This window comes from Oncorhynchus masou, chromosome 12 (genome assembly GCF_036934945.1).
Source record: "Oncorhynchus masou masou isolate Uvic2021 chromosome 12, UVic_Omas_1.1, whole genome shotgun sequence".
NCBI lineage: Eukaryota > Metazoa > Chordata > Actinopteri > Salmoniformes > Salmonidae > Oncorhynchus > Oncorhynchus masou.
In genome coordinates this window covers 14,054,076-14,081,011 of record NC_088223.1, presented here as the reverse complement: position 1 = coordinate 14,081,011, position 26,936 = coordinate 14,054,076, and the positions used below count along the sequence as shown (strand labels likewise).

Here is a 26,936-nt window from a genome sequence, read left to right as displayed (position 1 = left end):
CAGTGAGACAGGACGGACAGCTGATCGTGCTCACGATGGCAGACCATGTGTAACACCTGCACAGGATCGGAAAACCCGAACACCACACCTGTGGGACAGGTACAGGATGGCAAGAACAACTGCCCGAGTTACACCAGGAACGCACAATCCCTCCATCAGTGCTCAGACTGTCCACAAAAGGCTGAGAGGCTGGACTGAGGGCTTGTAGGCCTGTTGTAAGACAGGTCCTCACCAGACGTCGCCTATGTGCACAAACCCACCGTCGCTGGACCAGACAGGACTGGCAAAAAGTGCTCTTCACTGACAAGTCGCGGTTTTGTCTCACCAGGGGTGATGGTCGGATTTATCATTGAAGGAATGAGCGTTACCGAGGCCTGTACTCTGGAGCGGGATTGATTTAGAGGTGGAGGGTCCATCATGGTCTGGGGCGGTGTGTCACAGCATCATCGGACTGAGCTTGTTGTCATTGCAGGCAATCTCAACGTTGTGTGTTACAGGGAAGACATCCTCAGGGAAGACTTCCTCCTCCCTCATGTGGTACCCTTCCTGCAGGCTCATCCTGACATGACACTCCAGCATGACAATACCACCAGCCATATTGCTCGTTCTGTGTGCTCGTTCTTGCAAGACAGGAATGTCAGTGTTCTGCCATGGCCAGCGGAGAACTCTGATCTCAATCCCATTGAGCACGTATCGGACCTGTTGGATCGGTGGGTGAGGTCTAGGGCCTTCCCCCCCAGAAATGTCCAGGAACTGGCAGGTACCTTGGTGGAAGAGTGGGGTAACATCTCACAGCAAGAACTGGCAAATCTGGTGCAGTCCATGAGGAAAATATGTATTGCAGTACTTAGTATCTGGTGTGGCCACCAGCTGCATTGACTTACTTTTGATTTGGACCTCTCCTTTGTTAAGGGACATATTATTCAATTTCTTTTAGTCACATGTCTGTGGAACTTGTTCAGCTTTTGTCTCAGGTTGTTGAGTCTTATGTTCATACAAATATTTACACATTAAGTTTGCTGAGTTTATAAGAAAACTAAGGAAATATCTATGTTTGCTCAAAACTTCCGCCATACTCCCATTTGTTTGTGGGGGTTACCTTCTGATTAGTCTTGTGACATTTGTGGGGGTCATAAAGCAAAACGGTGAACTCCATCATGTTTGTGAGGGGGTCATAATAGTTTTATAAGCCAAACTGTTTGGATGCTACAGACATTGTCGTGAGAAGGCCAATTTTCAGGAAGTCTAATGGTCTGACAAACACCGCTGAAACACGGCCACCTTCCACCGCAAATACGGAAGCCCGCCATAGGCTGCTGCGGTGGATTGAGATGCAAACCCATATCTTAAATAGACAGATTTATTAATGATACCTAGATTGACCCACGGGTGAGTCAGACTTAAAGATTAACCAATGCACAATGCTCAAAGGCAGTACAGGATTCAAAGCCTGATTGAAGCAGAGCAGCTGTATCATGTGTGTCTAAGTTGGGAAGCTTGATATGCTGAAGTACTGTGTGTGTGTGTCCTGGCAGACAGCCTGACCATCTGAGCCTCTGTACTTGTGCTGACTCAGTCTCAGCTATGGGTTAGCACATCTCGCTCTCCCATATCATCCTCTGCCTGTCACAGCCTTCTCTCTCCATCTGTCCTATGATATCATGGGCCAGTTATGTAGGCAACCGTCACAGATCCTGTTTCATATTTGAAAAGTGACAAAGACAAGAACTGAAAGGGTTGTGTTACTAATTGCTTTTCACTGTAGTTTGCCAATCAGCCATGCTTTCAAAATTCTGCTATCCTTCTCAAACATTTAATCCAATGCATTGGAGACTGACAGGCAGAATGGGGGAGAGGAACACTCCAGGACCAGAGGTGGGGATCACTATCAAGGACAGGAAATAGGACATTTCCTCTCCCAAACACAAAGGGTCTCTGGTTTTCCTGAATCACCTGTGGGACAGCTGAATAAAATATGTATTATGTTGTACAATACAGTAAGAGAGAAACACAGAGCAAGAAGGCCTGGGTGGAGCCCAATTCATCTGGATCTGAGCCAGAGATTCCTTCCTGTTCTCTGTTCCTCTGTTCTCAACTAACAGAATTTCTCCAGAGGAGCAACCCCACCTGTTTTATTTGACATTCCATGAAAAAGAAAGTGAATCCAACTACCCTCAATTCCTCAGAAGGAAACAAAGGGATCCGGTTTTGGTTCAGTAGAAATTCTGACTGCTCTCTAGGATTGTGTGTGTGCACGCATGTGTGTTATCCTCACCATAACTTCAATCCCCTCCTTCTCCACTGGGGCCTTGTCGTAGGTGGCGTCACACACTCTCACCAGCGTGTTCACCTCAAACTTCTTCAGCTCCTGTGAGAGAGAGACACACAGCGATTGCGAGAGAGACACACAGCGATTGCGAGAGAGACACACAGCGATTGCGAGAGAGACACACAGCGATTGCGAGAGAGACACACAGCGATTGCGAGAGAGACACACAGCGATTGCGAGAGAGACACACAGCGATTGCGAGAGAGACACACAGCGATTGCGAGAGAGACACACAGCGATTGCGAGAGAGACACACAGCGATTGCGAGAGAGACACACAGCGATTGCGAGAGAGACACACAGCGATTGCGAGAGAGACACACAGCGATTGCGAGAGAGACACACAGCGATTGCGAGAGAGACACACAGCGATTGCGAGAGAGACACACAGCGATTGCGAGAGAGACACACAGCGATTGCGAGAGAGACACACAGCGATTGCGAGAGAGACACACAGCGATTGCGAGAGAGACACACAGCGATTGCGAGAGAGACACACAGCGATTGCGAGAGAGACACACAGCGATTGCGAGAGAGACACACAGCGATTGCGAGAGAGACACACAGCGATTGCGAGAGAGACACACAGCGATTGCGAGAGAGACACACAGCGATTGCGAGAGAGACACACAGCGATTGCGAGAGAGACACACAGCGATTGCGAGAGACACACACAGCGATTGCGAGAGAGACACACAGCGATTGCGAGAGAGACACACAGCGATTGCGAGAGAGACACACAGCGATTGCGAGAGAGACACACAGCGATTGCGAGAGAGACACACAGCGATTGCGAGAGAGACACACAGCGATTGCGAGAGAGACACACAGCGATTGCGAGAGAGACACACAGCGATTGCGAGAGAGACACACAGCGATCGCGAGAGAGACACACAGCGATCGCGAGAGAGACACACAGCGATCGCGAGAGAGACACACAGCGATCGCGAGAGAGACACACAGCGATCGCGAGACACACACAGCGATCGCGAGACACACACAGCGATCGCGAGACACACACAGCGATCGCGAGACACACACAGCGATCGCGAGACACACACAGCGATCGCGAGACACACACAGCGATCGCGAGACACACAGCGAGAGAGCGAGGGAGAGAGAGACAAAAACTTATACTCTAAAATGCTTATGTTTAATTGTTGGTTGAAGTGAGTTTGTTATTGTCGGTATTGGTGAGGATATCGATGCACGTCATCAGATGTATGTGTAAGTCTCTCCAGAGTGAACTTGAGTTGAATGGTTATACATGCACACACACGCCACACATGGCGGCCTCACCTCAGTGAACTTGTTGAGCGTGGCGTTGGTGGGGTTGTGTGTGATGAGGAACCTCATGCCCTCGTAGGTAATCTCCACTGCTGCAGGGCGGTTCATGTTGGCGAGACGGCTTTGAAAACAATTACAATTAAATACTTAGAATCTCTTACAAGAAGGATGACTACTTTTGGCTCAGATGTCAGCAAGGACTTGTAGAATTCTGTAGGTTCAAAAAATAAATAAAAACCAGGACAACGAAGGGAAGAGGTGGAGGATGGTGTGGGAAACACGTGTGGATGGCAACAGGAAGGTTTACATAAAAAGAGGGGTAACAAAAAACTGGATGATCTCGTCCACAAGACTCCACGGGGGGGGGTGTAAAAATAATATTTAAAAATAAATAAACAAAAACTAATGCAGAGACTATCCACCAGTCATCCAATCGGACATTCAGATTTTACCCCATTCAGGAGAGTGGTATGTGATTGGCTTCTGGGAGAGAAAGCAGGAAGTAGAGGAGAACTAGGCAGTTTTCTTATTGGCCGCTCAGGGGACAGAGCTGGGCAATTTGGCCTTGGACTACGCGATCCCAGGGGACGTTGGAGGAGACAGAGGTTCCCAGTGTGCTGGCTTCAGGGGGGCTTCTGGTTAGCGTAGTCCTGAGGGGGGCGGACGATTCACTTGTCCACGAAGGCGAGGTGCTGTGCCTGGCAGAAGTCTCCACTGACGCTCACATCCGCCATATATGTATGGTCCAAATCAACACAGAAACACTGCAGAGAGAGACAGAGAGAGTGAAGAACAAAAACCACCCAAATTTATGCTTATTTATTTTATCTTGTGTCCTTTAACCATTTGTACATTGTTAAAACACTGATATATATATATATCATTTGTAATGTCTATTGTTTTGAAACTTCTGTATGTGTAACGTTTACTGTTCATTTTTATTGTTTATTTCACTTTATATATTATCTACCTCACTTGCTTTGGCAAGTGTTATGTCAACATGGCAATAAAGCCCTTGAATTGAATTGAATTGAGAGAGAGCGACAGAGACAGAGAGAGAGGATGTGGAGGAGAGAAAATGAAAGGGAGAGGAGGAGACAGTACAATGTGGTTAGGTAAACTGAAATAGGCAACACAGTCACCTTTTAGCAAGGCACTCTTGAAGTTCTTAAAGAGCAAGACGAGGCAGAGAAATCTTGTTGGGGAAACTGGAGAGAAACTCATCACATCAGAAATATGACTCCACACGTCGAGGCTATTAACCCTATTATCAGAACCATTATCAGCTTTGTACTAAGGTGTTATAATGACCTATTATTACTGACTTTGTATCCAGCCACACACACAGCCTGATCATGCAGACAGACAACACAGACACCCTTCAGCTCTTCAAGAGAGCCTCTCATAAATCATTTAGGGCCTGCACTCACCTGTAACCGGCTGACCATCAGCCAAGATCTGAAGCGTCTGGACACAGCCGCCACAAACTGGCTAGTCACACATACACTACGAGGGTGAGGGAGTGGGGAAGAAGAGAGGGGTTGGAGGGTGGAAGGAAAGGGAGAGGTGAGAGCGAGTGGAGGAGAGCAAAAGAGAGGGAGGCAGAGGTTGGACCTCGGCAGCAGTGGCTAAAGCAGTAGTCACAAGGTGAGGATTATGGGTCAGCAGTGATTCACACCAGTCGACTGTCACATTCCCACGCTCCCCCGTTCACCTCCGAGACTCTCCCTCCCCGTCCCTCAGTCTCTCTCCTCTTTTCATCCCTCACTCAGCACATCTCCTTTTCGGGTCTCCCATCTCTTTACTACATTCATTCTCCCATTTATTTAGTTTTTATCTTTGGGAGCAATGTGTTCCAATTCAACTAGTGTCTTCCTCCTTTCCCCACAGGCCTCTACATCTTCCCATCTCTCAATCCAAAGGGCTTTATTGGCATGGGAAACATCTGTTTACATTGCCAAAGCAAGTGAAATAGATAATTCTAGCTCTCCTCACATCTTTCTCAATCTGTCGTGGCGCCAGTGTAGAGCAGTCGTCTCGCCCACTGAGCCAAGAACAGGGCAACCGTAAGTCTGAGGATCTAGATACTTTAACCTCTCTGGGTTACAACCAAATTATGATAAATGTACTATTTTACGTATCGATCACAAAAACTTTTACATTACCGTGTAGTTAACCAATATATAAAGTGTGGTCTGATGGGGATGTGGACATACTGGGTATACAAATCCCCAAAGAAAGAAATTCTTACTACAATACATTTTTATTGACAGTTGGAGCTAACCCTGATAATAGGACTGCTGCGCGATTCAGTCAAATCGTTCAATAATACTCTTTGTAAATTAAATAGAAAAATATTTGCCATCTGTAGAAACATTCAGAACTTTTGTGAAACATCACAGTTGAAAAAGATATGGCTAATAGAAATAGAAGAAAAATAGATGGCGTTAAGAGAGACGGGAGGGGCTGAGTGGGATCAAAAAACAAAAAATGACTAAAATGTATTGTGTCCATAAAATGTATATAGTATGTATAAGCATAAGTGATGTTGTCCATTAGTTTACTCCAATTAGGGAAGGGGTGATATAGGGTTAGGGAAAAATAATATAGGAAAATATATTTAAAAAAAATATGGGAATTGGAAATGGTGAACATACAGTGGGGCAAAAGGGTATTTAGACAGCCACCAATTGTGCAAGTTCTCCCACTTAAAAAGATGAGATGCCTGTAATTTTCATCATAGGTACACTTCAACAGACAAAATGAGAAAGAAAATCACATTGTAGGATTTTTAATGAATTTATTTGCAAACTATGGTGGAAATGAAGTATTTGGTCAATAACAAAAGTTTCTCAAAACTTTGTTATATACCCTTTATTGGCAATGACAGAGGTCAAACGTTTTCTGTAAGTCTTCACAAGGTTTTCACACTGTTGCTGGTATTTTGGCCCATTCCTCCATGCAGATATCCTCTAGAGCAGTGATATTTTGGGGCTGTTGCTGGGCAATACGGACTTTCAACTCCCTCCAAAGATTTTATGGGGTTGAGATCTGGAGACAGCTAGGCCATTCCATGACCTTGAAATGCTTCTTACGAAGCCACTCCCCAGTCATAGCCTGTCTCTCTGCATGGCACTAGCTAGAGGACCAGCTCCCAGTCATAGCCTGTCTCTCTGCGTGGCACTAGCTAGAGGACCAGCTCCCAGTCATAGCCTGTCTCTCTGCATGGCGCTAGCTAGAGGACCAGCTCCCAGTCATAGCCTGTCTCTCTGCGTGGCGCTAGCTAGAGGACCAGCTCCCAGTCATAGCCTGTCTCTCTGCATGGCGCTAGCTAGAGGACCAGCCCCCAGTCATAGCCTGTCTCTCTGCGTGGCACTAGCTAGAGGACCAGCCCCCAGTCATAGCCTGTCTCTCTGCGTGGCACTAGCTAGAGGACCAGCCCCCAGTCATAGCCTGTCTCTCTGCATGGCACTAGCTAGAGGACCAGCCCCCAGTCATAGCCTGTCTCTCTGCGTGGCACTAGCTAGAGGACCAGCCCCCAGTCATAGCCTGTCTCTCTGCGTGGCACTAGCTAGAGGACCAGCCCCCAGTCATAGCCTGTCTCTCTGCGTGGCACTAGCTAGAGGACCAGCCCCCAGTCATAGCCTGTCTCTCTGCGTGGCACTAGCTAGAGGACCAGCCCCCAGTCATAGCCTGTCTCTCTGCGTGGCACTAGCTAGAGGACCAGCCCCCAGTCATAGCCTGTCTCTCTGCGTGGCACTAGCTAGAGGACCAGCCCCACAGTCATAGCCTGTCTCTCTGCGTGGCACTAGCTAGAGGACCAGCCCCACAGTCATAGCCTGTCTCTCTGCGTGGCACTAGCTAGAGGACCAGCCCCCAGTCATAGCCTGTCTCTCTGCGTGGCACTAGCTAGAGGACCAGCCCCCAGTCATAGCCTGTCTCTCTGCGTGGCACTAGCTAGAGGACCAGCCCCCAGTCATAGCCTGTCTCTCTGCGTGGCACTAGCTAGAGGACCAGCCCCCAGTCATAGCCTGTCTCTCTGCGTGGCACTAGCTAGAGGACCAGCCCCTAGTCATAGCCTGTCTCTCTGCATGGCACTAGCTAGAGGACCAGCTCCCAGTCATAGCCTGTCTCTCTGCATGGCACTAGCTAGAGGACCAGCCCCTAGTCATAGCCTGTCTCTCTGCGTGGCACTAGCTAGAGGACCAGCTCCCAGTCATAGCCTGTCTCTCTGCATGGCACTAGCTAGAGGACCAGCCCCCAGTCATAGCCTGTCTCTCTGCGTGGCACTAGCTAGAGGACCAGCCCCTAGTCATAGCCTGTCTCTCTGCGTGGCACTAGCTAGAGGACCAGCCCATGGCAGACACATTGTGGTAAGAACAGACCAGCCCTGCTTCCACAACATTGCCGGAAACTCATGCAAATAACTCTGCCATATTTGCAAACTAGTACTTCTGCAATTACACCCAGCTGTCAGCACAGATGGAGAGGAGAGAGCAAACCCATCAAGTCAGTCTGTAAAGACCATGTGTTTTTTACCACACAGGAAATACAACACGTACTGTAGGGATAGGAAAAGTGTGGGTGTGAAACGGACTGCTATCAGGCAGAATCCTGTAGCCTAATCATACGTAGATGAAAGACCGGCCTAGACTAATATTCAGTCAATATTGGTCAATTTCCATTAACTAATTTTAACCCCCCAAAAAAATCCAGATATGGCCAAGACAGCTAGGCCTACACACAAAACAAATGCCAACAATGGGCCCAGTTCGGCCTAGGCTGCATTCAGTTCAACTGAGTTAGGAGCGCTTCATTCTTTCTGTCTAACCTACAACTTATATAATTAGACTACTTTATGATTAGCATAACGTGTCATTACCTCACAGCTGCTGCACAAGTCTTCATGAAGGAGAACAAAAAGTCACAAGCTGATCAGTTATCCTGCTATGTTCCACATACACCATAACCAGTTCCCCTGTTTGTAGTTCCAACACGTCCCTTTCTTCTCCAGCTGGACTGAATGTTGTTGGGTACACATTGTGTGTCCACTCAGCACTTTAAGAAATAGTTCAACTAGCTACATTATTTTCCTTCACCTGATACCTAGAGATAGGAGGCTTAGCCTAGGCCTATATGAACCTAGGAAGAATAGTACACACACACACACACACACACACACACCACTAAAATACCCAAACTTATCCTGAGAATGTGCAACCTAGCTGTTCTTTCACCCCCTTGCCTGTAGAAGCTAAACTGGGAGAAAAGTCAGTACTGGGGCCTAGCTGAGACAGGCCCCGGCTGCATCACGAATTAAACCCTATTCCCCTTGGTAGAAGTAGTGGAGCATAAAGGGAATAGGATGTGCTTTGGGACGCAAACGCCGAGGCATAGTCACATAGTCAGCGCGGCCCAGAGACAGTCTCTTCTAGATGCAGCCACGTGCTCCCCTGGTGGGCCTGCACTGTACGACACTGCTAGGCAGGGAGCTGATAGGGGGAGCATAGTAGACCCACCAGCCTCAATTAGCTGGCCACTCTCAGGACAATATCACACACTGAGGGAGGGGCGGCAGGGGAGTGAAAAATACATTAAAAACAAAACTGGGAGGGTAGTGGCTAGTGCTGAGCGATTAAACAACATTTTGGTTATTTTATTTTGACGAAGGTTCAATTATTTGAATTCTATTTTTTTTTTCCTGTGAGCTCAATGTGCATTTTCTCACTGCAGTTTCTTTAGAGATCAATCAGATCAACCCAAACTGTGTGATTTAGTAGAGAGCCGTTTCCAACAGGCTAATATTCTACACAATTTAGAGCAGAAAATGTGTTACCTACACAGTGACCATAATGCATTGCGAGCCTGATGGAGAGCAGATGCTCCGCGAGGTATCTCTGCCCGTTGGAGAGCAGATGCTCCGCGAGGTATCTCTGCCCGATGGAGAGCAGATGCTCCGCGAGGTATCTCTGCCCGTTGGAGAGCAGATGCTCCGCGAGGAATCTCTACCCGTTGGAGAGCAGATGCTCCGCGAGGAATCTCTACCCGTTGGAGAGCAGATGCTCCGCGAGGTATCTCTGCCCGTTGGAGAGCAGATGCTCCGCGAGGTATCTCTGCCCGTTGGAGAGCAGATGCTCCGCGAGGTATCTCTGCCCGATGGAGAGCAGATGCTCCGCGAGGTATCTCTGCCCGTTGGAGAGCAGATGCTCCGCGAGGTATCTCTGCCCGTTGGAGAGCAGATGCTCCGCGAGGTATCTCTGCCCGTTGGAGAGCAGATGCTCCGCGAGGTATCTCTGCCCGATGGAGAGCAGATGCTCCGCGAGGTATCTCTGCCCGATGGAGAGCAGATGCTCCGCGAGGTATCTCTACCCGTTGGAGAGCAGATGCTCCGCGAGGTATCTCTGCCCGATGGAGAGCAGATGCTCCGCGAGGTATCTCTACCCGTTGGAGAGCAGATGCTCCGCGAGGTATCTCTACCCGTTGGAGAGCAGATGCTCCGCGAGGAATCTCTACCCGTTGGAGAGCAGATGCTCCGCGAGGAATCTCTACCCGTTGGAGAGCAGATGCTCCGCGAGGTATCTCTGCCCGATGGAGAGCAGATGCTCCGCGAGGTATCTCTGCCCGATGGAGAGCAGATGCTCCGCGAGGTATCTCTGCCCGATGGAGAGCAGATGCTCCGCGAGGTATCTCTACCCGATGGAGAGCAGATGCTCCGCGAGGTATCTCTGCCCGATGGAGAGCAGATGCTCCGCGAGGTATCTCTGCCCGATGGAGAGCAGATGCTCCGCGAGGTATCTCTGCCCGATGGAGAGCAGATGCTCCGCGAGGTATCTCTACCCGTTGGAGAGCAGATGCTCCGCGAGGTATCTCTGCCCGATGGAGAGCAGATGCTCCGCGAGGTATCTCTACCCGATGGAGAGCAGATGCTCCGTGAGGTATCTCTACCCGATGGAGAGCAGATGCTCCGCGAGGTATCTCTACCTGATGGAGAGCAGATGCTCCGCGAGGTATCTCTACCTGAAAATACAGGATCTAAGACATTGATAGATGGTATTCAGCAGTAATATCAGAATGCCTTATTTACTTCAAAGAAGTAAAATGGTGATTTTGTCAGACAGCATCGGCAGCAGCTCTATAGAGACGAGATGACTTGGAATAATAAAGTCATCAAATCAAACGTAATATACACTTTTGAAATATTTTATTAAAAGTAATGTGAATAAATAGTTATTAATTGATAACCACAATTTAGTCACTCATCATGGAACTCTTGACAGTTCTATTCTGTGTTACAGCATTCAACCCACAATGAAGTGGATTTAATGTAAAAAATATAATACATTGAAACTGAAATCCGTGAATTTCTTCATAATCCAACCAGAACCAAACCGACCTCAAAAAGCACAAATAGCTCAGCACAAGTAGTTGTGTATAGAGGGTGAGAATGAGCCCAGTATCAGAGAACAGAGAGAACAACCTCAACAGGTAATGACAGAGACAGGAGTTCTGCCAGGGGCACCTGGCTGGGGAAAACTAGGTTAGATATGAAGGCAAAGCAGCCGTGTGTGTGTGTGTGTGTGTGTGTGTGTGAGAGATATATAAAACCGAGAGAGTCCTAGCCTAATTACAAAACAACTGACTGATGGCGAAATAATGGGACTGAGGTTTATTTGCACGTTAGTAAAGTAAGCAGTGGTGAGTGAGTTGTGTGTTTGACAGGTCACATGTACTAGGCTGGCATGATCAGCAGTGGGATAGGTGCCAGTGAGAAAGACTGCCTGGAAGACAAAACCACAGGAAAGACCTACTTCAATGGAACACTAATCGACTAACAATTAAGCAATTAGGCAGAAGAGGCGGTGCTGTATCAGGATCACAGTCACCGGTAAGAGGCGGTGCTGTATCAGGATCACAGTCACAGGTAAGAGGCGGTGCTGTATCAGGATCACAGTCACCGGTAAGAGGCGGTGCTGTATCAGGATCACAGTCACAGGTAAGAGGCAGTGCTGTATCAGGATCACAGTCACCGGTAAGAGGCAGTGCTGTATCAGGATTACAGTCACCGGTAAGAGGCGGTGCTGTATCAGGATTACAGTCACAGGTAAGAGGCGGTGCTGTATCAGGATTACAGTCACAGGTAAGAGGCGGTGCTGTATCAGGATCACAGTCACAGGTAAGAGGCGGTGCTGTATCAGGATCACAGTCACAGGTAAGAGGCAGTGCTGTATCAGGATCACAGTCACCGGTAAGAGGCGGTGCTGTATCAGGATCACAGTCACAGGTAAGAGGCGGTGCTGTATCAGGATCACAGTCACCGGTAAGAGGCAGTGCTGTATCAGGATCACAGTCACAGGTAAGAGGCAGTGCTGTATCAGGATCACAGTCACAGGTAAGAGGCGGTGCTGTATCAGGATCACAGTCACAGGCAGTGCTGTATCAGGATCACAGGCAAGAGGCGGTGCTGTATCAGGATCACAGGTTAGAGGCAGTGCTGTATCAGGATCACAGTCACCGGTAAGAGGCGGTGCTGTATCAGGATCACAGTCACCGGTAAGAGGCGGTGCTGTATCAGGATCACAGTCACAGGTAAGAGGCGGTGCTGTATCAGGATCACAGTCACAGGTAAGAGGCAGTGCTGTATCAGGATCACAGTCACAGGTAAGAGGCGGTGCTGTATCAGGATCACAGTCACCGGTAAGAGGCGGTGCTGTATCAGGATCACAGTCACAGGTAAGAGGCAGTGCTGTATCAGGATCACAGTCACCGGTAAGAGGCGGTGCTGTATCAGGATCACAGTCACCGGTAAGAGGCGGTGCTGTATCAGGATCACAGTCACAGGTAAGAGGCAGTGCTGTATCAGGATCACAGTCACAGGCAGTGCTGTATCAGGATCACAGTCACCGGTAAGAGGCGGTGCTGTATCAGGATCACAGTCACAGGTAAGAGGCGGTGCTGTATCAGGATCACAGTCACCGGTAAGAGGCGGTGCTGTATCAGGATCACAGGTTAGAGGCAGTGCTGTATCAGGATCACAGTCACCGGTAAGAGGCGGTGCTGTATCAGGATCACAGTCACAGGTAAGAGGCGGTGCTGTATCAGGATCACAGTCACCGGTAAGAGGCGGTGCTGTATCAGGATCACAGTCACAGGTTAGAGGCGGTGCTGTATCAGGATCACAGTCACCGGTAAGAGGCGGTGCTGTATCAGGATCACAGTCACAGGTTAGAGGCGGTGCTGTATCAGGATCACAGTCACCGGTAAGAGGCAGTGCTGTATCAGGATCACAGTCACCGGTAAGAGGCGGTGCTGTATCAGGATCACAGTCACAGGTTAGAGGCGGTGCTGTATCAGGATCACAGTCACAGGTTAGAGGCGGTGCTGTATCAGGATCACAGTCACCGGTAAGAGGCGGTGCTGTATCAGGATCACAGTCACAGGTAAGAGGCGGTGCTGTATCAGGATCACAGTCACAGGTAAGAGGCAGTGCTGTATCAGGATCACAGGCACCGGTAAGAGGCAGTGCTGTATCAGGATCACAGTCACAGGTAAGAGGCGGTGCTGTATCAGGATCACAGTCACAGGTAAGAGGCGGTGCTGTATCAGGATCACAGTCACAGGTAAGAGGCGGTGCTGTATCAGGATCACAGTCACCGGTAAGAGGCAGTGCTGTATCAGAAGATATAGTCCAGACAAAAAGCTGGTTGTTAGTTATTTTGGTCATGTTGCTACAGGCGCGAAAAAAATCATTCATTATTTTTGCATAGTTGCTATGCAAAAGAACTGGTCGTCCATTCTAAACAAAATGGTTGTCACTTGCTAGCTAGCCAGCTAACTTCCGCTAACGCAGTCATGTCAAACACTGAACCTGGAATGACACCTTACTATCTGCAGTTCTGTGAGTTTTCACCCCTATTGGCATTTACTTGGATATATCCATGATAATGGTGATGATGCGTAATTTCGACTGGCTCAGACATTTTTTTCTGGGCACCGTTCACTCCATGTATGGTACCACAGAGATAGAAATTCAGACGTGAACAGCGGGGCTCATACTAACCCCACTGTACCACACTAAATGCTAGGCTAATACTAACCCCACTGTACCGCACTACATGCTAGGCTCATACTAACCCCACTGTACCGCACTACATGCTAGGCTCATACTAACCCCACTGTACCGCACTACATGCTAGGCTCATACTAACCCCACTGTACCACACTACATGCTAGGCTCATACTAACCCCACTGTACCACACTACATGCTAGGCTCATACTAACCCCACTGTACCACACTACATGCTAGGCTAATACTAACCCCACTGTACCACACTAAATGCTAGGCTAATACTAACCCACTGTACCACACTACATGCTAGGCTAATACTAACCCCACTGTACCACACTACATGCTAGGCTAATACTAACCCCACTGTACCACACTAAATGCTAGGCTAATACTAACCCACTGTACCACACTAAATGCTAGGCTAATACTAACCCACTGTACCACACTAAATGCTAGGCTAATACTAACCCACTGTACCACACTACATGCTAGGCTCATACTAACCCCACTGTACCACACTAAATGCTAGGCTAATACTAACCCCACTGTACCACACTAAATGCTAGGCTAATACTAACCCCACTGTACCACACTAAATGCTAGGCTAATACTAACCCCACTGTACCACACTAAATGCTAGGCTAATACTAACCCCACTGTACCACACTAAATGCTAGGCTAATACTAACCCCACTGTACCACACTAAATGCTAGGCTAATACTAACCCCACTGTACCACACTAAATGCTAGGCTAATACTAACCCCACTGTACCACACTAAATGCTAGGCTAATACTAACCCCACTGTACCACACTAAATGCTAGGCTGGAAGCAAGGGGAAATCATGAGTGAGAGGAGATACAGACACGAGAGATGATTCAGACAACATGAATAGGATATTGTGAAGATGGAACTGTTAGCAGGCATAGGTGTCTGTGACAGCCAACACATCACTACTTGGAACATTGCTCATCCAAATCAGCATCCAGGACGCGGCTGTTGACCTCTCTTACGTATTCTCTACGTGAAAGGGATAAATGCTGTGGGATCTCAATATGCTAGGCTATAGCCTAGCTAACATCCATGAGGAGTGAAACGCAAACCACCTGAGATTACCATGTCAACCCTCCTCTCTACCCCTCAGACATCCCTGAACAGGGAGAAACATATGGGATCAGTAGGGGTTTTGAATAACTAATATATCCACCACAGTGCCCCCATCCCCTTGCTCAGATCCCCCATATCTTTACTACAAATCCAGCTGAGCCACTGGCACGGACCCAGGACGAGTCCCAAAGAGCACCCTATTCCCTACACTACTTTTGACCAGGTTCCTGTGGTGGCTGTGCTAAAGACTTAGGCAAGAGGAATCTGCTGGAATGTGGGTTTAGGTCACGATAACATTGTGGGTCTAAGTAGGTATCCTAGCAGTGAATAGTGTTGGACCAGTAACGGAAAGCTGGCTGGTTCAAACACACAAGCAGACTAGGTGAAACATCTGTTGATGTGCCCTTGAGCAAGGCACTTGACTAATTACTCCTGTAGGGCATTAGCGAAAAATGACAAATGTAAATAACATGGGTAACTAGGTAGGTCAGCAGACAAATATCTTACAGAAACAAAAGGCAACAGGAAAGGCTTATGTATTCAGATACTGAAATAGCACTACGCATTTGTTGACTTTCAAATGAATACAAACTAGCACTACTAGATAGTTATGGGGGAGAAAGAAAAAATCAATAGTCATGTGACCCGTTTCAGGAAACTAGGCATATGTCGCGGGTCACTAGTTCAAAGGAGAACTGTTTGAAAGTAACTTTATTTGCAAAATAATTTTTTGGGCAGAAATGCCTTCTCGGAAATGTGAACTTTAATGTGACTAATTAACAAACTTGTATGCCATCCGTAAATATGAATAGCATTGTTAAATTATGATCCTATTTGGTTTAGCAACAAAGGGAGCAACCTTCCCTCTAGCCATGATTGGCTGAGCTAATGAGTGGGCTGGACATGCCGAGAGATGAGTTTGTATTGGTCTGCCCTATAGCACGCTTCTGTCTATTTGAGCTGGTCAGTATGTGTAGGTCATCCTGTCTAAAAATAAAGTATTGCGTAGTAAAACGTAAGACTCCACTATACAAGCATCCATTTCAATAGAACGTCACTGCAACAAGTGTTTCAGAGCACTCTCATCTGAGTGTGCCAGAGCGCAGAACAACTGACGAATTCACCGACGCTCAACACCCGTTAAATATGGCCGGTCATAGTTATGGTCAGCAAACAAAGCGTAATTAAAAATTGTTGCCTGGAGCACAGTTAGTCACCAACGCTCCGGAGAACATGAAAAACAGCCTAACCAGCTCTGCTAGGGTGAGTAAAATGGTCAGAGTTTGGGTGGGGGCTGAAACTTAAGAGGATTCTTATGGCAATGCACACGGTCAGTGTGAACCAGAGTGGCTTGACACAACGGGCCAAACAAGCTGTACCAACAAAATGGAAACGACACAGGATGTCTTATTTAACAAAAGGGGTTGCAGTCTACCATCCATGTATACGGGTAAGAGTCTAGCTACAGTTTTAGATATTATACGGTTCTAATTGTCAGAAAGTTAACGTTTATTGTTAGATAGCTAGAGTACATTACATTTATGATCTGTGTGTAGTAATGTTACCTCAGAATTCCATTTTGCATTGCTAGTTGTAGCCTAATGTTAGCTAGCTAACATTGAACCTTTTTGGTTAACTTATGACAAACGGTTTGTATTGCTAGTACTCTATGGTTCATTGTTTAGCTAGCTAGCTACATGTCTAAACAAAATAACCAAGTTAGCTAGCTAGCTGATGACCCATTAGGTTAGCCAGGTGTGTCTGACAGTAATTATGGCTATCTATTGCATAATAATGCTAAAATTATTGTATCTGAAATGTGTCTTTCAGCAGCAGTAGAACACGCCTGTCTCTCCTCCACCAGTCATACAAGGAGAATGGACTAATGCCTCTCACCAAAAAGAGAGCTGGCCCAATCAAGCACCAATTACACCTGAAGTATGAGTGGTGAACTTCAAGAACTACACAGAGGATAATGCAATAGTGTTACCAGGACGACACCCAGGAAAAACACCTTGGTGGAAAGCTGCTGCCATCCCATGTGACAAAAACAGCAGTGTGGCATGTCTACAAGGACTCAATGACAACACTTGGTATGATTATTTAATTGATGTCTAACATGATTGGCACTATGTTTGTTGATCTCAAAGTATTTCTGTATTTTCCAGAGGTAAGTGTAGTCGGGCTGTCTTCCTTCAGGAACCTGAGGAGAAATTTGCTGCACCACATCTAAAGCACTAAGCCCAGGACAGACCTGTGCTGGTAGTGCCAGAGGAACAACGATCAGGTCTTCAGACCTGATCTGCCAGGAGCTGTTAAGTCAGCCAAGCTGTAGAAGCAAGAGCAGCATATCCTGCTTGTTCAGAGTTAGTGGTCTGTCTACCAAAAGATGGTTGCTGACTGCAAGACCACCTGACAAGACCTGTAGTCTTGAACCAGCAGGCAGACATCAGGATACATTACAACTTTGACTTTGCTCAACAAGTAAGCAACATGTCCTCCTTTATACGGATTAAGGGCATTGATATTCACTCAAAAAATATATAGCCAGGTCCCAATCTATTTTTTAACTCCTCGCAAATGTGGCTTGTTTGGTGTCTGCTGTGAAGGAATACCACAACAAGTCAACTGCATATCATCCAGCAAAGGCAGCAGCGTAGTCATCAACTACATGCACCATTTCTTCACCAACTACAGAGTTGGGGAAACACATGTGGACCGGAATTATGACAACTGCAGTGGCAAAAACAAGGTTGTGCTCTGGTATTGTGCCTAGTGGACAATGGACGAGCTCCATCACAGTCTGGACCTTCACTTCCTGATCACAAGACACACCAAGTTTGCCCCTAACTGGTGCTTCGGCCTCATCAAGGAGAGCTTCAGAAAGACCAGAGTGGACACTGTCTGAGATGGCTGGTGTTGTGAAGGACAGCACTGTGACAGGGGTCAACATCCCTCAGCTGGTTGGACTGGAGGATGATACGGTGCTGGTGGAAGGATATGGCTGGCAACAACACCTGACTAAATACTTTAATTCATGTTGTAATGTCCATTTTTTTTGTGTTATTTCCTGTTTTACATCTGCGATGCTCTGGAGCCTGGTGTTGTTGTCACCAAGGAGCGTTCAGACTCCGTCGGGACCTGGTTTCAGCTGCTGACATCCTTCCTCCCAGACATGGTCTGCCTGTACAAGACACAGCTAGACAATCTTAACTTTGAGTTGTGTGATGAAGAGACTGTGGACATCACATGCTAAGTCAATGGCAGGACAGAAACAGGCCCTCTGAATATAGATTTCCTTGTTCACGCGTGGCTCGTACAGATCAGTTCTCAACACTCTCTGTCGTACCTCTATTCACATAACTCTCTCCTAACACACGCAGTAAGTTGCTGCTGCTATTAATGTATTTTTAACCCGCTGCTCAGCCACTTGATACCCCTGATTGTATGCATACAACTACAGTACCATCTACTATCTACTCATTCAAGGGTTTCTTTAGTTTGACCATTTTCTACATTGTAGAATAATAGTGAAGACATTAAAACTATGAAATAACACATGGAATCATGTCGTAACCCAAAAAAAGGGTTAACAAATCAAAATATTTTATATTTGAGATTCTTCAAAGTAGCCACCCTTTGCCTTGATGACAGCTGTGCACACTCTTGGCATTCTCTCAATCAGGTTCATGAGGTAGTCACCTGGAATGCATTTCAATTAAAAGGTGTGTCTTGTTAAGTTCATTTGTGGAATTTATTTCCTCCTTAATGCGTTTGAGCCGATCAGTTGTGTTGTGACATGGTAGGGGTGGTATACAGAACACCCTATTTGGTAAAATACCAAGTCCATATTATGGCAAGAACAGCTCAAATAAGCAAAGAGAAACGACAGTCGTTCCTTTCTTTAAGACATGAAGGTTAGTCAATCTGGAAAATGTCAAGAACTTTCAAAGTATTTTCAAGTGCAGTCGCAAAAAAACATCAAGAGCAATGATGAAACTGGCTCTCATGTGGACCGCCACAGGAAAGGAAGACCGAGTTACCTCTGCTGCAGAGGACAGGTTGGTAACTCAGAGTTACCAACCTCAGAAATTGCAGCTCAAATAAATACAGAGTTCAAGAAAGACACTTCTCAACATCCACTGTTCAGAGAAGACTGTGAATCAGGCCTTGATGGTCCAATTTCTGCAAAACAACCACTACTACAGGACACCAATAATAAGAAGAGACTTGCTTGGGCAAAGAAACAAGCAATGGACATCAGACCAGTGGAAATCTGTGATTCATTTATAATTTAATGCACACTTACCCAGCATGGCTACTACAGCATTCTGCAGAGATACGCCATCCCATCTGGTTTGCGCTTAGTGGGACTATCATTTGTTTTTCAACAGGACAATGATCCAACACACATCCAGGCTGTGTAAAAGCTATTTGACCAAGAAGGAGAGTGATGGAGTGCTGCGTCAGATGACCTGGCTTCCACAATCACCCAGCTTCAACCCAACTGAGATGGTTTTGGATGAGTTGAGCCGCAGAGTGATGGAAAAGCAGCCAACAAGTGCTCAGCATATGTGGGAACTCCTTGAAGACTGTTGGAAAAGCATTCCAGGTGAAGCAGACAGAAAATGCCAAGAGTGTGCAAAGCTGTCAAGGCAAAGGGTGGCTACTTTGAACAACCGCAAATATTTATCACATGACCTCACATGTGAATTCTTAAAGAGATGGGTGGGGCTGGCTTAAGAGGGTGTGAACAATGCTGAATGGGTGTAGACAAAGGACAGCTCTGCAGCAGAGGTACCAAAACATTCAAAGACCATTTTCTCAAAATTGAGGTTACATATTTATCAACTTTCAAAGCAAAATTACTTTCCCATTGTTCCTCAAAAATACAGTGTATGATATACCATTTAGTAGCTCTGTCTCTGCTTGTATCCAATATAATAAAAACAATTAAAAATGTTGCAACATAAGATCAAGGTGGTTGGTCATATAGTCGGGATATTTTTTTTTACATTTAATCATATAGTTAACAAAAAATGCTATATTTTTGCACCCAAACTCCAGTATTTTGAATTCATAGGTTGTCAATGTTTTCAGCACCCCCAACCACTGATCAAAAATTGTTCTTGCATGGCTCTTTCATCCATCTGCAGCAGACATCTGGTGAGAAATATGTTTGAAAGATCAAATAGCAATACAATCGCAGTATGGTGATATCACCAAGTCCCTGGCAACTACCAGCCCTACTATTAGACCACTTCCTCCCACAGGCAAGTGTCAGAAATGCACCAGTCCCAGTCTTGGGGGATGAGGAAGTGTCTGGGGTAGTGATATTCTGCAGTTCTCTCTAGTTCTCTGTCGGGCTGGTTAGAACAGATCCTGGCTGGCTGGCAGGGGAGGGAGCGCTAGACTGGTTAGAACAGATCCTGGCTGGCTGGCAGGGGAGGGAGCGCTAGACTGGTTAGAACAGATCCTGGCTGGCTGGCAGGGGAGGGAGCGCTAGACTGGTTAGAACAGATCCTGGCTGGCTGGCAGGGGAGGGAGCGCTAGACTGGTTAGAACAGATCCTGGCTGGCAGGGGAGGGAGCGCTAGACTGGTTAGAACAGATCCTGGCTGGCTGGCAGGGGAGGGAGCGCTAGACTGGTTAGAACAGATCCTGGCTGGCAGGGGAGGGAGCGCTAGACTGGTTAGAACAGATCCTGGCTGGCTGGCAGGGGAGGGAGCGCTAGACTGGTTAGAACAGATCCTGGCTGGCTGGCAGGGGAGGGAGCGCTAGACTGGTTAGAACAGATCCTGGCTGGCTGGCAGGGGAGGGAGCACTAGACTGGTTAGTCCTTGGGCTGGGAAAAGGGAGGTAAGTGTCCTGCCAACTCACTATGCCCACACTACTTTATTTACATCCACAGTGGAGAAATGAAGACCTAGGCCTAAATGTTTAAGGTCACACAAATGCCTGGCCATCGTGGAAACAGTTATCACTACCACAGAACTTGCTCTTAATTAAACAGCTGACACAGCTGTACCTTAGTAACAGCTTGACAGCCAAATCAACCACCACTAGAAAGCGCACACAGATACACATTAAAACAGGGATAGTTTGTTCACCACATGCCCTCTATACATGCTACATCCTTAGACCTCTCACGAAACATACCAGTAGGCTACGTTTGCAACTGCAGATCTTATCTACTCCAATCCCCAGCTAACACATACCACTAACTCACCTCAAGCACATGGGATGACTATTTTCACATGGGATGACTATTTTCACATGGACCCCCCCCCCCCCCTCCTCCTCCTCAGGCGGTGTATGTAACCCTTCACTGCAGCCAAGGTGACAAGGAGCATTCTCCTGGAGTGCTCTGATAGGACTACCGTAGATCCTGCAAGGTCTGGGGGACAGTATGACAATGTATCTGCTCTGGATAATATCATCTGCTAACTGACTAAATTCTTATTTTTTATGTAATTTTGTTTAACAAGTAGCGACTAGCTGGCCCTTCAGAACGGCACAGGTTCTTCGTAATGATTACGCGCCAAAACAGAATAAAAAGAAAGGGACTGGAACAAGCAGGGATTAAACAACCTGCTAATTTATATTTGTAAAACATTTTCATACGGCGTGCCTAGTGAATAGGCTACAACCCAAGGCTGGAGGACACAGACGGGTCGGGTGCACTTAGTACAATTCCATTGGAATTGTACTCCTACACTATCTGTAGTCAACATACTCTTGCCATTTCACACAAGATGGGAGCGAGCGAGATATGAATGAGAGAGAAATAAACTTCCAAAGAAGAGGGAACAAGGAGCAAGATGGTGCAAAAGAGCATTGGCACAAGACTGAGAAAGAAGGTGCAAAAGAGCATTGGCACAAGACCGAGAAAGACGGTGCAAAAGAGCATTGGCACAAGACTGAGAAAGATGGTGCAAAAGAGCATTGGCACAAGACTGAGAAAGACGGTGCAAAAGAGCATTGGCACAAGACTGAGAAAGATGGTGCAAAAGAGCATTGGCACAAGACCGAGAAAGATGGTGCAAAAGAGCATTGGCACAAGACCGAGAAAGATGGTGCAAAAGAGCATTGGCACAAGACCGAGAAAGATGGTGCAAAAGAGTGCACAGGAGACAGATGGCAAAATAACAGGAGAGAGAGACTGATATGGCAGTGGTTCACACCAAGGTTATTATACAACTAAAACTAACCTGTTTGGGGAGAAGAAAAAACTATACTGAAACTATTATCTTGACTCAAAATCTAAATGGGGTTTAATCGGTTTTTTCTTCTAATGGGGTTTAAAAATCTTCTGAATCAGGTGGGTCACATTGAGATTGACTTTATAACTTAAACTCAGCGAGAAGACGTTGCCACGAGCAGCAGTGCAGATACTGAGTGGTAAGACTAAAACACCCGACTGTAGACAGGAAGTCGCGGAGAGAAGTCGGGAGAGGTGCATCTGCTACAGCCAAAAGTCAGACACAAATGTGGTTTTCCAACAGCAAGGCTCAGATCAGCATTGCAGTGTTGACATTGTATGTAAAAATGCTTTCTTTATAACGTTGAAATAAACACCCATATCACACTCACAAACGGGAATCATAATATAATAGTCTGTGTTGTACAGTCAATTAGTGAGAGAGCCTCAAATATGACATTTATTTGTATATAGCCACTGTATACATAAATCGCAGCAAGTTGGTTCCTGTTTCAGTCACGTCTTTGCTCAGTCGAATGCAGCCAAAACTCAACGCAAGTGAGGGACAAATGCCACTATTGGGTCAAAAGAGCAGAAAAAGAACTACGCTTCATAATGACAAGGTTTTTGTTCCGGCTGGGCTGAGGTGAGAGTCCAGAGAGGAGCAGAGCGGGGTGGAACGTGAGCAGGCAGGCGTGTTGACATGTCACCACGGGGAAATGCAAACACTTGCAGGAAGTTGTACTATTGACTGCCCCACCCCCTGCCTTACTGGAAGCATTTAGGATCAACCAAGGACTGCACACATTCTCCGGTTTCACTCCCTCCCACCAAACCTTTTTTTGTTTCCTCCCTCACTTCACTCATGACAGTGAGGGAATAAGAAAGAAGACATGTCAGAACATGAGCAGGACTGCCCACCCCACAACACACCTGCAGCAGCACAAAGGCTGAGAGAGAAACAACTAACTGTAGCACTAGTCTAGCAACGCCTCCGAATGAAGTCAACAGATTGGACGTTGAGAATTAGCATACAGGTGTCTCCGGCTGAAAGCGATAGTGGTGTGACTGAATGATAGGAATTTTGAGGGGGCCTCTTGTTTTGTTTATTGAATTCCTCTGTGACAGAGAATGTAGGCTGGTTCTTAGAACAAAGTAGGGTTGGTAGCAAAACAGTTGAGCAGCTTTAGCTAATTGGGCTAACAGTCCCGAGACATGCAAGACACCCGGTTCAAACCCAGCCATTCACAAGAGCACAATTAAATAGTGAGTGGAACAGCCATCCTTAGGAAGTGCTATGACAGGGATATTCAACTGTATTGTTAAGGGGCCGAGTTACGTTTTTGACACACTCCCTTCTGACGTGTCCCTTCTAACATAAGAGGGGAACAGAAGGCACGACCACATTAAGGAGTCTTCACTGTCAGAAATGGAGTCACAATAGTTTATCGCCCAAACGGCAGAGCCAAATTCAGATGAAGAAAATATATTTCAGCACACAACATTTGCTTCAGAAACCGGCAGAAACATTTTTAAACAAATTGAGTGTTTGATTAGATCTGTTCTCTTCTACCATTTCTTGCTGGCAAAGTACCCAGATGTCTCTGGTTTTGAAACTGAATTGAGGGAACTGAACTTGGAAAACAATCTGAGAAGGTGAAATGATTGTCTGTGTCAAGTTTACAAACTATCAATGCAATATTGAAAATACTGACATTGAATATATAAATATTCAACTAAATTAAACTGAATGCAATATTCATTCAATTAACTTTCAAATCATGAAATACAAGTTCAATTTAGGAATTAAATGATTCAATTTGTGCAGTACAAACTCCCAAATGCTAATAAAAGCATTGAAATTGCTATACTGAAGTTCTGCAACTACCTCCCCTAACAAGCAACCTAAGAAATATGCTCTACCCTCTTGTGACGTTGTTTCAGTGACTTCTCATGAAGTGGCATTTTTCTATATATTTAGGAACAAAAGACAATTATCAAAAACAAATAGACCTACCTGCTTGTACTTTGTGGTGGCAGTGTAACCATCTACCACGTTGTCCTTCCAAACTGGGGATTTCACCGGGCAACACCTGTTTCCACGGTGATGTTGTAGCCTATACCCTTATCATAACCTCTGTCTACGGTTAGACCCATGTTAGCCATTGTCGCACGTTATCCAGGGACAGTAAACTTGGCAACGTGTCAAAATCTCATGTTTGCAGAGGGAACAAACTCTACGCATGGACAAATTAGAACATTTTAGCACCACATAAATAATGGACAGTTCACGGCTCCACACACAAATGCATGAATGGCTGGTAGCCTTATGTCACATGCTGACTAGACCGGGCATGTTGACACGCATGTGGATTTGGACCATCCACACCAGATGTGACCAGGACACGTAGGTAGAAATACCAAAAACTATGAACCAACTATTTTAATTTGGGGACAGTTCGAAACATGACACATTCATGGCCATTTAGCTAGCTAGCTTACTGTTGCTAGACAACTTGTCCTGGGATATAAACACTGGGTTGTTAATTTACCTGAAAAACACTCAGACCTTTTTTTCTGGCTCTTTGTAGAATTTTGACCCATAGATGAAGGGGGAAACCAAACTTCTTCTTCTGGAGGTTGAAAACCAACATTAAGGTATATTACCACCACCAACTATACTGGAGTATGGACCTCAGTTCATCTTTCAATCAACCACGTGGGTATGTACTCCTAAAACCAGTGAGATGGGAGAGGCGGGACTTTCAGCGCATCAAGTGTCACTAATAGAACCAAGTTCTATTTTAGCGCCAGGCTATACAGGCGCTCGTGAGCAGTTTGAATAAAATTAATGAATAACATGCATAAATTAATTTTGCAATGCCTGCGCACGTGTTGCATATTCTGTCTGCCTCCCCACTCACAGAATGGAATTCGCAAAATGTTAAAATGTTTCCAACCTGCAATGTAATTGTCTGAACCACCAGCCAACCAAAGCGTTGAAATGTTGTTGTTTTCATTCTACCAGCCAGCTGATTTTTTTGCTGTTTTGCTTCTAATCTACTAATGATTATTCCAATAGTGTAAATGCCAATGGGCAACCCCATCCAGCCTATTTATTTATAGCCACTATGCTGCATCAGTTGGGCTACAGGTGATAAAGTGTATTGCTAATAGCATACCTGATAATATGGACCATGCAAAGGCTATATGCATGGTCAAATTTGTCAAATCATTTTACCAATATATAGGGTCCTGTGTGGCTCAGTCGGTAGAGCATGGCGCTTGCAACGCCAAGCGTCGTGGGTTCGATTCCCGCTAGGGCCACCCATATGTAAAAGTAGTGGCCCCAGCCGACTTGTAAGTCGCTTTGGACAAAAGCGTCTGCTAAAAGCGTCTGCTAAATGGGATATATATATTATTATAGAGATGGCGAAGGAGGAGATGGCTGCCGTTTTACGGGCTCCTAACCAATTGTGTGCGTTTTTTTCCCACATTATTTGCAACTTATTTTGTACATAACAAACGGTGGCCGAAATATTATGACTGAAAAGAGCTTCTGGACATCAGGACAGCGAAAACTCAACTCGAACGAGACAAAGGTTCTCTCTTTAATGAGTCGGATGCGACGGATTTACTTCAGACATCCGACAAGGCCCAAATCCCTGTGATTCGCATGAAGAGAGATTTTGGGGACGTAGGTCAGGGTGCCTTGTAAGGATCCGGCGGCGGGTGAGTAATCCCCCTCTACCATAAGTCCTATTAACCAACGTGTAATCATTGGATAACAAACTGGATGAGCTCCAATCAAGTATATCCTACCACCGGGACATTAAGAACTGTAATATCATGTGTTTTACCGAGTAGTGGCTGAACAACGACATGGATAACATACAGCTGGCGGGATTTTCGGTCCATCGGCAAGATAGAACAGCTGCCTCAGGTAAGACAAGGGGTGGAGGTCTGTGTATATTTGTAAATAACAGCTGGTGCACAAAATCTAATATTTTGGAAGTCTGGAGGTTTTGTTCGCCTGAGGTAAAGTATCTCATGATAAGCTGTAGACCACACTATTTACTAAGGGAGTTTTCATCTGTATTTTTTTGTAGCCATCTATATACCACCACAAACCGATGCTGGCACTAAGACCGCACTCAATGAGCTGTATATGGCCATAAGAAAACAGGAAAATACTCATCCAGAGGTGGCACTCCCAGTGGCTGGGGACTTCAATGCTGGGGGAAAAAAAAAAATTCTAGACCACCTTTACTCCATACACAGATGCGTACAAAGCTCTCCTTTGACCTCCATTTGGCAAATCTGACCATAATTCTATCCTCCTGATTCCTGCTTACAAGAAAAAACTAAAAGCAGGAGATACCAGTGACTCACTCAATAAGGAAGTGGTCAGAAGACGCAAATGCTAAGCTACAGGACTGTTTTGCTATCACAGACTGGAATATGTTCTGGGATTCTTCCGATGGCATTGAGGAGTACACCACATCAGTCACTGGCTTCATCAATGATGTCATCCCCACAGTGAACATATGTACATACACCAACCAGAAGCCATGGATTATAGGCAACATCCTCACTGAGCAACAAGTGGCAGGACTCTTACAAGAAATCCCGCTAAGGCCTCTTACAAACCAATACAGGACTAAGATTTAATCATACTACACCGGCAGGGCTTGCAAACTATTACGAACCAAAGGGAGGCACAGCCGCAAGCTGCCCAGCGACACAAGCCTACCAGACAAGCTAAATAACTTCTATGCTCGTGTCGAGGCAAGCAACATTGAAGCTTGCATGGGAGCATCAGATGATCTGGACGACTGTGTGATCACGCTCTCCTTAGCCAATGTGAGTAAACCCTTTAAATAGGGCAACATTCACAAGGCTGCATGGCCAGACCTAACCATAAACACCAATGCCTTTCTTCAAAT

At 46.2% G+C, this 26,936-nt stretch overlaps 1 protein-coding gene across 2 annotated transcripts in view; it reads right to left on the bottom strand.

Moving 5' to 3' along the window:
• The window catches only part of LOC135549583 (protein tyrosine phosphatase type IVA 2-like), a 50,282-nt gene that overhangs the window by 11,097 nt on the left and 12,249 nt on the right, over positions 1-26,936 (bottom strand). For both annotated transcript variants that reach the window (XM_064979675.1, XM_064979674.1), the window contains exons 2-4: positions 4,068-4,379; positions 3,628-3,736; positions 2,276-2,368 (exon numbers count right to left, since the gene is read on the bottom strand). In XM_064979675.1, the coding sequence (XP_064835747.1) occupies positions 2,276-2,368; positions 3,628-3,736; positions 4,068-4,072 (207 nt within the window). In that variant the 5' untranslated portion in view covers positions 4,073-4,379. The remainder of the gene's footprint in view (positions 1-2,275; positions 2,369-3,627; positions 3,737-4,067; positions 4,380-26,936) is intronic.